At 40.2% G+C, this 13,181-nt stretch overlaps 2 protein-coding genes across 4 annotated transcripts in view; one reads left to right on the top strand and one right to left on the bottom strand.

Annotated features, from left to right (window-relative positions):
• The window catches only part of FAM185A (family with sequence similarity 185 member A), a 35,376-nt gene that overhangs the window by 21,544 nt on the left and 651 nt on the right, over window positions 1–13,181 (top strand). For 2 of the 3 annotated variants that reach the window (XM_039363809.1, XM_039363807.1), the window contains 3 exons: window positions 2,529–2,627; window positions 3,648–3,782; window positions 12,285–12,480. In XM_039363809.1, coding sequence (XP_039219743.1) covers window positions 2,529–2,627; window positions 3,648–3,782; window positions 12,285–12,400 — 350 coding nt within the window. In that variant the 3' untranslated portion in view covers window positions 12,401–12,480. Of the gene's footprint in view, window positions 1–2,528; window positions 2,628–3,647; window positions 3,783–12,284; window positions 12,481–13,181 lie in introns of those variants that run through there. The other variant, XR_005559209.1, reaches the window with a different exon arrangement.
• Window positions 4,621–13,181, bottom strand: part of FBXL13 (F-box and leucine rich repeat protein 13) — a 59,236-nt gene continuing 50,675 nt past the window's right edge. The window contains exon 22 of the mRNA XM_039363804.1: window positions 4,621–5,314. The gene's annotated coding sequence lies outside the window, so the exon portion shown is untranslated. The remainder of the gene's footprint in view (window positions 5,315–13,181) is intronic.

Raw genomic sequence — 13,181 nt, 5'->3', positions numbered from 1 at the left:
TTCTTCTTCTTCTTCTTCTTCTTCTTCTTCTTCTTCTTCTTCTTCTTCTCCTCCTCCTTTCTCCTCCTCCTCCTCTTCTTCTTCTCCTCCTCCTCCTTTCTCCTCCTCCTCTTCTTCTTCTCCTCCTCCTCCTCCTTTCTCCTCCTCCTCTTCTTCTTCTTCTTCTTCTTCTTCTTCTTCTTCTTCTTCTTCTTCTTCTTCTCCTCCTTTCTCTTCTTCCTCCTCCTCCTCAAATAGATTAGTTCATGGATCTTTATTAATTGGATTTATTTAATCAATGCAATTGATTGACTGATTGATTGATGAAGAATGATAGCACTTAGAATACTGCATCCAGTTTTGCTCACCGAGTTATGAAAAAGATGTTGAGACTCTGGAAAGAGTGCAGAGAAGAGCAACAAAGATGATCAGGGGGCTGGAGGCTAAAACACACAAAGAATGGTTGTCCAGTTTAATGAAAAGAAGGATTAGGGGGGACATGATAGCAGTCTTCTAATATTTGAAGGGCTGCCCCAAAGAAGAGGGAGTCAAGCTATTCTCCAAAGCACTAGAAGACAAGAAACTAAGCAAGGAGAGAAGCAACCTAGAACTAAGGAGAAACATCCTAACAATGAGAACAATTAATCAGTGGAACCACTTGCTTCCAGAAGCGGTAAATGCTCCAATACTGGAGGTTTTTAAGAAGAGGTTGGACAGCCACTTGTCTGGAATGGTATAGGGTTTCCTGCCTGAGCAGGGGGTTGGACTAGAAGACCTCCAATGTCCCTTCCAATTTTATTATTCTGTTAAGCTTCTTCTTCTTCTTCTTCTTCTTCTTCTTCTTCTTCTTCTTCTTCTTCTTCTTCTTCTTCTTCTTCTTCTTCTTCTTCTTCTTCTTCTTCTTCTTCTTCTTCTTCTTCTTCTTCTTCTTCTTCTTTCTTCTTCTTCTTCTTCTTCTTCTTCTTCTTCTTCTTCTTCTTCTTCTTCTTCTTCTTCTTCTTCTTCTTCTTCTTCTTCTTCTCCTTCTCCTTCTCCTTCTCCTTCTCCTTCTCCTTCTCCTTCTCCTTCTCCTTCTCCTTCTCCTGCCGTATCCGTTATCGGACGTTGGCGATCCTGTTGGCGATCCTGTTTTTATCAGCAGCCACGCGAAAAAGTGCTGCTGAGTTTTGTCCGAACCAGTCCCTTAGATTTTGAAGCCATGATGTTCTTCTTCTGCCTGGACTTCGTTTGCCTTCGATCTTTCCCTGGAGGATTAAATGGAGCAGGCCATATTTTTCTGGGTGTCACATCCCATGTCCGAAATATTCTAATTTTCGTTTTTTAATTGTTTTGATGATTTCCCTGGGCTTTCCCAGGTGGCTTATCACCTCCTCATTTCTGATCTTGTCAGCCCAGCTTCTACGTAACAGCCGCTTGTAAATCCCCATTTCAAATGCTCCTAGTCTCTTCAGGTGGCCTTCTGTCAGAGACCAACTCTCTACTCCATAGAGCAGGATAGGAAAAATAGAGCATCTGACAAGCCTGATTTTCAGACTTAGGCTTCTGTCGTGACTGCAGAAGAACTTTTTCATTTTGAAGAATGCCGTTCGAGCTTTTTTCTATCCTTCTCTTTACTTCAGCGGTCATGTCCCAGCTTTCGTGTAAATCTGTGAAGCCTAATTACCATTTTTGTAAACAAGCTCCATTTTAACATAATAGTAGTAAAGTTGGAAGGGACCTTGGAGGTCATCTAGTCCAACCCCCAGCTCAGGCAGTAAACCCTACACCATTTCGGACAAATGGCTGTCCAGTCTCTTCTTAAAAACTTCCAGTGTTGGAGCATTTACTGCTTCTGGAGGCAGGCTGTTCCACTGATTAATTGTTCTCTGTCAGGAAGTTTCTCCTTAGTTCTAGGTTTCTTCTCTCCTTGCTTAGTTTCCACCCGTTGCGTCTTGTCCTGCCTTCAGGGGCTTTGGAGAATAGGTTGACTCCCTCTTCTTTGGGGCAGCCCCTGAGATACTGGAATACTGCTATCATGTCCCCCCTGGTCCTTCTCTTCATTAAACTAGACATCCCCAATTCTAGCAACCGTTCCTTATATGTTTTAGCCTCCAGTCCCCTAATCATCTTTGTTGCTCTTCTCTGTATTCTTTCTAGAGTCTCAACATCTTTTTTACATCGTGGTGACTAAAACCTTTTGCTTTGGACTGTCAAGTTCTTCCTGCTTTCTTGAAAGAAAGGGGGGGGGGAATCTCCAGTCTCTATCAAGAGGACTCAATATTTTGAGAGCTAAGCTTAGTTACCTTCACTGAATATTTGCAGATGTGCTCGCTCTTAGCTTGGTGCTCACTGAGTCTCAAACTATCTATTAAAGTTTAAATATAGAAAGAACACTCTGTTCTCTTGCCTATTCCCAAACAACATCCTCCAGGATGCTTTGTTTTTTTCTTTTTCTTTTTTCTCGAGAGCAAGATTTCTAGGGCACTTAGAACGAGCTACGGAAAACACACCAGTGAATTAATTGACATTTAAACAGAGCTAAGTGTACTTCTCTGCTTTTCTTTTTTCAGATTCCTCCGAAGGATCTTTAAAAGCCTGTACATATCAAGGGGAGATAGATGCCTATGTTCTGCGTCAAACTGGAGCGGTAAACCTGGTTTCCCAGGAAGGTAGGTTAGTTAGTCATTTTAAAGACCGGTTTGAGGATTTCCTGACAGTGAGAATAATACTCCAGTGGAACAACCTGCCTCCAGAAGCAGTGAATGCTCCAACACTGGACGTTTTTAAGAAGAGACTGGACAGCCATTTGTCTAAAATGGTGTAAGGTTTCCTGCCTGAGCAGGGGGTTGGACTAGATGACCTCCAAGGTCCCTTCCAAGCCTGTTATTCTATTCTACAGTTGGAAGCAAACTGTCAACCGGTGCAACTTACAGAGCGGAGGTGTTAATATGTGCGGTTGTAGAAGCACAAAAAAAAAAACCCTGCCCACACTCTTGCATTTTGCACCAGCTTGAAGCTTCCGCTTATACTACACGTTCGGCCGCATGTAGAGCAGATGGAAAGGGTGTTCCCTTCTGTCACCAGGGGGCTGTCTTGGATTTTGGCCTCGTTTGCACAAATAGAAGAGAGTTTGTCCAAATTGCAGAAGCCGAGTCGGGATCCAGAACTGTAATGTATTTTTATCTCCGGTTCCAGACCCTGCCTGCTGCAGTCCCTCCAGCCACCGAACTGAGTTATGTAAAATAATCAGTAGGAATAAGGCTGGTCCCATTAGTCACGGAAAGATGTCCTCGCCAAAAGAAAGCGCTCACATGTTGCAACAATAAATGCCATTTTGGAATAGAATAGAATAGAACAGAACAAAACAAAACAGAACAGAAAAGAATAGAATTACGAAAGAATGGAATGGAATGGCATGGAATAGAAATTAGAAGAGAATAGAAATTAGAATAGAAGAGAATAGAAATATAGAATAGAAATTAGAATAGAATCTTTATATAGAATAGAAGAATAGAATAGAATAGAATAGAATGGAATGGAATGGAATAGAATAGAATAGAATAGAATAGAATAGAATAGAATAGAATAGAATAGAATAGAATAGGAATATAATAGAATAGAACAGAACAGAACAGAACAGAATAGAATCCCTGGTTTAATGCAAATCCTTTTCCCGCTCTGCATAACAGGCTCCATTGTTGTCAAGGTACCTGGAACTCTTCAAGCTTCCCTGAAATTATCCGGAACGAAGGTGGAAATCAGTCCAGAAATCCAATTGCAGGGGATCCAGACTGTGTTGAGGGAAGACTGTGTCACAGTGACTGGTGAGATTCTGTTCTATTCTATTCCATTCCATTCTCCATTCCATTCTATTATATACCTATTATTTCTCTTCTCTTCTATTCTACTCTATTCTATTCTATATTCCAATATCTATTCTATTCTATTCTATTCTATTCTATTCTATTCTATTCTATTCTATTCTATTCTATTCCATATTCTATATTCTATTCTACTCTGTATTTCTATTCTATTCTACTCTACTGTACTCTATTCTATTCTACATTCCAATATATATTCTATTCTATTCTATTCTATTCTATTCTATTCTATTCTATTCTATTCTATTCTACTCTACTCTACTCTACTCCACTCCACTCCACTCCATTCCAGAGAGAGGGGGGGGAGGGAGGGAGTGGGAGAGAGAGAGATGACCTCCAAGGTCCCTTCCAACTTTATTATTATTATTATTATTATTATGGATCATCGCACAGTCAGCCAGATGTTCAGACTGGATTTGGCATTTTGTCTACCTATCGAGTCCTTACCCAGGACCTGGGATAGGCAGATGTGGATGTTTGATGGTATTATTATTATTATTATTATTATTATTATTATTATTATTATTATCTTTTATTCATTACACATGAACCTCAGTCAACTGAACATTCAAGTTGGCACTGATGGTTGACCCGGGTTGCTATCAGCATCCTAGGTTGTTGTTATTGCTGTTGTTATTATATTATTATTATTATTATTATTATTATTATTATTATTATTATATATGCAGCATTTCTTGCGTTCTTTGCTTCTTTGCTATGAAACCTTCAGTTTTTCTAATATCCTTGCTCCGATATTGAAATATTTTCAATTTTCGTAAGGTTTTTTTTTTTTTTGGTTAGATATTCACTTAGGCTTTGGGGTATGTTTCGGTAGGAAGATTTCGAGCACATAAAACAAATTAATTGCAACCAGAAAACAGCTGTTTACAGCTGGAGAGCCACTGGGCCCAAACTGAAAAACAAAAAACAAAGAGCTTTGCTTTAGCTCTTACTGTAAGCTCCTATTCAACGCTACCAAATTAATCATCATCCCGTTTCAGGGTTTAATACTTGCATACTGCTACCACAGATAACTGTTTTAACTCTGTTGAGAAAAACGCTGTTTACATAGAGGGCCATAACTGCTACGGCTACCTTCATTTTCATGGGTCAAAGTCTACTTGCCTTTTGACCGAACCCAAGGGGTTCTCGACTTAACAACCATTCGTTTAGTGACCGTTCAGAGTTAACTGAGACACCGACTTATGAACGTTTTTCACACTTACGACTGTTGCAGCATCCCCGTGGTCACGGGATTAGAAGGACTCTTGGCAACCGGCTCGTATTTATGATGCCCGCAGCGTCCCGGAGTTGTCCATTTTGTTTATTCCCAGCTTGGACTGGACCCTGTTGAAGATTTTTCTTTTCAACATAAGCATCTTCGGTGCTTTCTCTACAGCAGAGTAGATACTCAAGTAGGCGTTCCGTACTGGATGGACGGTGTATTAACAACATCCCTAGGCTCTCTTCGTCACCTAGAGCAGTCAACAAAACTAAAAGCAGTCAATACAAATTGACAGAATGCTGGATAGAACAACGGATCTGCAAGTTGGCAGGCCACCCCATCTCAAGATCTTGCCTGCTACAATAAAGATTAGACCTAAGGAAAAAATGGGAGACAGAAAAATCTATAATACAGAGAAAAGGACTAGGAGTGACATGATAGCAGTCTTCCAATATTTGAGGGGCTGTCATAGAGAGGAGGGGGGGGTCAAGTTTAATTAAGGATACATTCCTTCATTCCAATATTCATTCCTTTATTCCAATATTTGGGGGGCTGCCATCAAGAAGAGGGGAATCAACCTATTCTCCAAAGCGCCCGAAGGCAGGACAAAATGCAACGGGTGGAAACTCATTAAGGAGAGAAGCAACCTGGAACTAAGGAGGAATTTCCTGAGAGAGAGAAGAATCAATTAGTGGAACGGATAATTTGCCTTCAGAGGTTGTGGCTGCTCCATCATTGGAGGTTTTTAAGAAAAGATTCTATACAGAGAAGAGCAACAAAGATGATTAGGGGACTGGAGGCTAAAACACACAAGGAACGGTTGCTGGAATTGGGTGTGTCTAGTTTAACGAAGAGAAGGACGAGGGGGGACAGGATAGCAGCCTTCCAGTATCTCAGGGGCTGCCCCAAAGAAGAGGGAGTCAAGCTCTTCTCCAAAGCACCAGAAGGCAGGACAGGAAGCAACGGATGGAAACTCATCAAGGAGAGAAGCAACCTAGAACGAAGGAGAAACTTCCTGACAGTCAGAACAATTAACCAGTGGAACAACTTGCCTCCAGAGGTGTGAATACTCCAACACTGGAAGTTTTTAAGAAGAGACTGGACAGCCATTTGTCTGAAATGGTGTAGGGTTTCCTGCCTGAGCAGGGGGTTGGACTCAATGACCTCCAAGGTCCCTTCCAACTACTACTACTACTACTACTTCCTCCTCCTCCTCCTCCTCCTCTTCTTCTTCTTCTTCTTCTTCTTCTTCTTCTTCTTCTTCTTCTTCTTCTTCTTCTTCTTCTTCTTCTTCTTCTTCTTCTTCTTCTTCTTCTTCTTCTTCTTCTTCTTCTTCTTCTTCTTCTTCTTCTTCTTCTTCTTCTTCTTCTTCTCCTTCTCCTTCTTATTACTACTACTACTACTACTACTACTACTATTATTATTACTATTACTATTACTATTATTATTAGCCATTTGTCCAGAATGAGATAGGGTCTCCTGCTTGAGCAGGGGGCTGGACTAGAAGACCTCCAAGGTCCCTTCTTGTTAGTCTGTATATACCAGCTAGCACTTCCAATTCTTCCTCTCTCTCTGCCGATGCTGACACACGCATCAAAAAATAAACATAGGATGTCCCTGGATGGAATGCAGTGTTCTTTGTGGTTTCCCCTTCAACAGTTGACACCGCAGGGAGTGTGCTTGCTTCATCCGGCTCAGTAAGCAGATGCATGCAGTCAAAGGCCTGATGTTGTGAGTAAGCTGTTTTGCATGAGTAGCAACCAAAAACATGTTTCTGCTTTCTCACCATCTACAGAGCCCAAGTGGTCTCTAATCTCAAATGCTGCTTGGCCTGGTGGTCTTCAGCCTCTTCTTCAATTTGCTGTCATAGAAAACAGAGATCTCAAATTAAAAAAAACCGTCAGTGTCGTGATTAAGACCTGGATAACACTTAAAAACAGACCTGGGTAATGCTCCAGACATTATCGAAGAATTATCCAAGAACTGCATTATCTAGCAACGCAAAGCCATGGCCTTCCCTAGACTCCTATTGCTCTTCCATCCAGGTCAACCTTAAGTCTGATGCGGTTTTGCTGGATATAAGGAATTTTCTTGTAAAAATTAGCACATTCTTTTTCACCGATCTCCCACGAATTAAAGTCTACAACTTCTTTTTTTTTTATCTTGCACCATAGATAATACGCTGATTCTCAGACTGAAACTGGGCTCCAGGGTCTTATTCTCTTCCGGATAATGTTTTTTTTTTTTTTAAATTTTAAAGTTTTGTTAGTTTATAATATATGATACAGTCAAAATACAAATAGCGGGAAAGATGGAGTAGAGAAGGGAGGGAAGGGAGGAAAAAAAAGTGGGGGGGAGGCATTGACTTCCCACTTCCTTTGGTGCCATAGACTAGAGCAGGGGTAGGCAACCTTGGCTCTTTTATGACTCATGGACTTCAACTCCCAGAATTCCTGAGCCAGCCACGCTGAGGGGAAAGGGAGAGGTTTCCAAGCTGAGCCAGGCTGGCTCAGGAATTCTGGGAGCTGAAGTCCACAAGTCATGAAGGGGCTGTAGTTCCCCCATGCTGGCTCAGGAATTCTGGGAGTTACAGGCCTAAGCAACCTTGGCTCTTTTATGACTCGTGGACTTCAACTCCCAGAATTCCTGAGCCAGCATGGAGGAACTATGGCCTCCTCATGGCTTGTGGACTTCAACTCCCAGAATTCCTGAGCCAGCCTGGCTCAGCTTGGAAACCTCTCCCTTTCCCCTCAGCGAGGCTGGCTCAGGAATTCTGGGAATTGAAGTCCACGAGTCATAAAACAACCAAGGTTGACTACCCCTGGATTAGAGCATCAACATCAAACCTCAACTGTTTACTTTCACAAAATAATATAAACTAGCTGTTTCGATAACATCCAATCTATCTGATTGGTAAAACCCATAATCAAAATGTCATTTTTCCCCCACCTCAAGCTCAGAAAACAAGCACAATGTCAGGCATCAAAAAACCAGGTTGTTGTTGTCGTTGTTAGTTGCGAAGTCGTGTCCGACCCATCGCAACCCCATGGACAACGTTCCTCCAGGCCTTCCTGTCCTCTACCATCTTCTGGAGTCCATTGAAGCTCACGCCTCCTGCTTCAGGGACTCCCTCCAGCCACCTCACTCTCTGTCGTCCCCTTCTTCTCTTGCCCTCCATCTTTCCCAGCATCAGGCTCTTCTCCAGGGAGTCCTTCCTTCTCATTAGGTGGCCAAAGGACTTGAGTTTCAACTTCAGGATCTGGCCTTCTAAGGAGCAGTCGGGGTTGATCTCCTCTAGGACTGACCAGTTGGATTGCCTTGCAGTCCAGGAGACTCGCAGGCATCTTCTCAATGGTTAGCACCTGCTTAGAGTTAAATAAGGCTGCACAGAATTCAAGGCAATTGGACTTACGTTCACTTGTGACTATGTAGGGATTCTAGGCTGGTTCCACTTTTTGACTCCGTCCCCAGGTTCTGCTCCTCCTTCCCCTACACATAAATGTGTTCTATATCTATGCTGATCTGCTCATCCATAGACAAATTAATTAACCTCTAAGCAATAAAGCCTATTACAAAACATCTCGTACTATTGACATAGAGACATAAGAGGAAATAATAAACTATACACAGACCCTTTTAAAAGACTTGAGTCTTCATTAGAGACAATAGTTCCCACACACAGAGATGTTAAACTCCTGGAATGACTCCAGAAAGATAGAGTGTTATTTTTCTGGGGTTCACCCTCTCCCCCAAAACACAGCATTCACGCCAGCATTAGCATCTGACAACTCAAGTGTTGGTACTCAAATGCTGTTATCAATATTGAATATACGAGTCCAATATTAGTATATGAGGCATCTTTGGATAGTTAATTTATTTTCATTTATACATTAGGCTAGGGGTCCCCGACCTTGGCAACTTTAAGACCTGGGGACTTCAACTCCCAGAATTCCCCAGCCAGCCATGGACCATGCTGGCTGGGGAATTCTGGGAGTTGAAGTCCACAGGTCTTAAAAATTGCCAAGGTCGGGGGCCATTGCATTAGGCTTTGATAGAGAGAGTCAGATCTAAAACATAGGAACTTTTAACTGAACCGTAAATAGACTAATCGTTCAAAGTAAAAAAAAAATACTAAGGAATTTCAAAAAATGTCATAAGTAAGATATGCACTTTGTTTCACGATAATGTAAATCTTGTCCCTAAACAAGACAAGTCACTATTATTTAAGTGAAACAATTCTGACACTGTTCCTTGTTATAAATCTTGTGGATTTAATCTATGGACTGGGTTTTTTTTTTCCAGTAATGTATGTTTTCCTTCTCTGGAATATGTCCATTATCTATAATACTGTACAGTCAGGGAATATGAGTAATTTCTGCTCAACATTCCAGAGAGAGGTGAAGTTGCTGAACTAAGTGCTTTTCCCGTAAATCACTTTCGTTAAAGTGTTTTTTTTTAATACACCGTCACTTAATGCCTTTCCAAGCTTTTACTCATTTGACAAAGCTTTGCTGGAGTCCAAGTGAACCCAGTTCCATTTGCTTAGCCCTTGTACTCCAGAAGTTGAAAATAGATTCTGGAAGAAAGGGGTGATAATAACCACAGAAAAAAAGAAAGAAAAAAAGTTATTTAAGCCCTTGGATTCCAGTTTGCATAGAGAGAGAGAGAGGCCTTCAATTTGTCATTTTGGGAAACAGCTGCTTAATCTGTCTTAAGGCTCTCTAGGATTATTAGAATGGTTTTGGAAAAAGGACTGTAAAAATGTTGCCGGGCAGCTTAGGAAAAAAAATTCATTTATGAAGAAGTTGTGGATTAGAGATGCTGGCCGATCTTCTGACTTTGCCGAAGCGGTGATTAGAAAATGAATGGATGTGTAAAGTGAGAATTTTACACATTCTGATTGTTGTTGTTTTTTTTTTCTTTTTTAATGTGCACATTCAAAACATAAGTCCTTCCGCTCAGGTGTATTTTCTTTCTCAATGGAAGTAGTTTTCTCTTCTTTTTTTTCCTTCAACCAGCAGACAGCCATTTGTCCGAAATGGTATAGGGTTTCCTGCCTGAGCAGGGGGTTGAACTAGATGACCTCTAAGGTCCCTTCCAACTTTGTTATTCTATTCTATTCTATTCTATTCTATTCTATTCTATTCTATTCTATTCTATTCTATTCCATTCCATTCCATTCCATTCCATTCCATTCTATTTTCTATTCTGCTCTGTTCTGTTATATTCTGCATTCAATTCTATTTTCTATTCTGTTCTGTTCTATTCTATTCTGTTTTCTATTTTATTCTGTTCTGTTCTATTCTATTCTGTTCTATTCTGTTCTATTTCTTATTCTATTCTATTCTATTCTATTCTATTCCATTCTATTTTCTATTCTGTTCTGTTCTGTTCTGTTATATTCTGCATTCAATTCTATTTTCTATTCTATTCTATTCTATTCCATTCCATTCCATTACATTACATTACATTACATTACATTATGTTTTCTATTCTATTCTGTTCTGTTCTGTTATATTCTGCATTCAATTCTATTTTCTATTCTATTCTGTTCTATTCTATTCTGTTTTCTATTCTATTCTATTTCTTATTCTATTCTATTCTATTCTACTCTATTCTATTCTTATCTGAAATAGCATAGGGTTTCCTGCCTGAGCAGGGGGTTGGACTAGATGACCTCCAAAGTCCCTTCCAACTCTGTTATTCTATTCTATTCTATTCTATTCTATTTTATTCTATTCTATTCTATTCTATTCTATTCTATTCTATTCTTATCTGAAATAGCATAGGGTTTCCTGCCTGAGCAGGGGGGTTGGACTAGATGACCTCCAAGGTCCCTTCCAACTTTATTATTATTATTATCTGCTCTGAGCCACTGCTGCGTTCCTGACTGTAGTTCAGTGACCTCCATCATTTTCAAAACACTTTGACTGTTGATCGTTCACTGCAAACAAGAACCCAACCGATGTAATCCGGTCCCCCCACCAGATCTAAGCATTTAAATATTTTCTGGAGAGAAATTCAGCTGTTCGCCCTTTGAAAAGCGACGATTTTGTGATGTTTACTTCGAGGGCAGCTGGAAATTCTTAAATACTTTTAAAACCGCTTCCAGTTTAATTACTAATTGGGAGCAATGAATACAGTGCAAACTTAGGTATGTTGACTTGGTGGTATGTGTCAGATTAAAAGACGGGAAATATATATATCCCAACTCAATTTACATTACATGTCTTTTTGCTCCATAACATGCTGGAAGATTTTTCTGGATTCATTACCTGGGAGATTTCTATTACCTTATTAGTTAGTACCAAAATATTAATAATTCTCTTAAGCGTACAGAGGGAGTCATCTCTATATAAAGTTACAATCCAAATTTCTAGGCACACAAGTTGTTTGATTCCCTACGTGTGTGAGATAGGTGAGGGCTTACCTACATATTCTGGGTTAAATGACCTATATTCTGTGTTTTGTACGTCTAATCCAGTGTTTCTCAACCTTGACCATTTTAAGGCATGTGGACATCAACTCCCAGAATTCCACAGCCAGCAACGCTGGCTGTGGAATTCTGGGAGTTGAAGTCCACATGCCTTAAAATGGTCAAGGTTGAGAAACACTGGACTCTAATCCAATATATTTTAGGGGGAAAAAAAGCCACTGATAGGAATAGGAAGCAGACGGTGGATCATTCTTCCATTTTGGAGAGGAAAATGACGCGTAAGGGTTTCTGTTTTACCTTTTGTCAAAGATGCTTGTAATTTTACTGTTTTGGAAAACAGTTGGAGAACATTGTAGACTTCTGAGCTTGGCGCAGAATTGCTGACACAGTGAATTACTCTCTACAATACCCCAGTTCTTGTCCGACCACTATCAACAATAACATTCAGCAATAGAAAATATGACTCTAAAACTGGAAATAGTCGCTATCTACACCAAAGGAATCTAGATTTACCTACAGAGGGTTTTCATTAAGGAAGATCCAGGCATCTTCAACTATTTGTAGCCATGATTAAAAATTAAATTTAACTGTCATTGTTCTACAATATATTACTGCGAGTACATGCTCAAGATTGATCGGCGATTATTTTAAAAAACCTGCAAAGCTGGCCTTACTATTACAATATAACGATTTCACTTGGTCAAGCTGATTTCTGGAACATTTAAACCATAGAAGACCCTTAATAATGTGTGAACATAACTAATTATTGTTTTTTTTTTTCCAGGCCACCTGGATCAAAAGGATGAGAAAGGGAAATGCATTAAAGCGGAGACACAGCGAGGCACAATAACTCTCAAAATGCAAAGCTGGTTCCAGTCTTTGAAGCTGAATATTCCTTGATAATACTTCCTTTTTTAAATATAGACAGAACAATGAAAGGGGATTGCTTGTATTTCTTGATAAAGAAAGTATGAATATTACTTCTCTGAATTGGAGATATGTTTATCTTTTTGATGAGCTCGTTTAAAGAGAGATTCAACCTGGAGCTAAGGAGGAATTTCCTGACAATCATGAAAACAATTAATCAATGGAACAACTTGCCTCCTGGACTGACGGATGCTCCATCACTGGAGGTAGTAATAATAATGAAGTTGGAAGGGACCTTGGAGGTCATCTAGTCCAACCCCCTGCTCAGGCAGGAAACCCTATCCCATTTCACACAAATGGCTGTCCAGTCTCTTCTTAAAAACCTCCAGTGTTGGAGCATTCACCGCTTCTGGAGGCAGGTTGTTGCGCTGGTTAATTGTTCTCACTGTCAGGAAAATTCTCCTTAGTCTTCAACGTGTGGTCTTCAAGGATGTAATAAGTAATAAGGTCTCCTGCCTCATTCAGGGGGTTGGACTAGAAGACCTCCAAGGTCCCTTCAATCCTATGTTTTTAGGAATCGCAGAATGAGTGTATATGACATATCAATTATTTGTTTGCAAAAGCATTTTGCCCCCTTGTGGCTTAACATCTCTGGATAGAGGTAAGAAATACTGACCACAATAAAATATTACGATTTTTTTTTCCCCCGTCACTAAAAACAACCAACTTCACAGGCTTCAGCTAAGGCTGCAGACAAACAACAGACATCTTTGAAAATAACTAAAATAATCCTTTCAGAAAGACTGGAGCCAGG

This window comes from Crotalus tigris, unplaced genomic scaffold (genome assembly GCF_016545835.1).
Source record: "Crotalus tigris isolate CLP2741 ecotype Arizona unplaced genomic scaffold, ASM1654583v1 scf7180000019599.1365583, whole genome shotgun sequence".
Taxonomy (NCBI): domain Eukaryota; kingdom Metazoa; phylum Chordata; class Lepidosauria; order Squamata; family Viperidae; genus Crotalus; species Crotalus tigris.
Note: the sequence above shows the minus strand (reverse complement) of the source record. Positions and strands in the feature narration are given on the sequence as shown.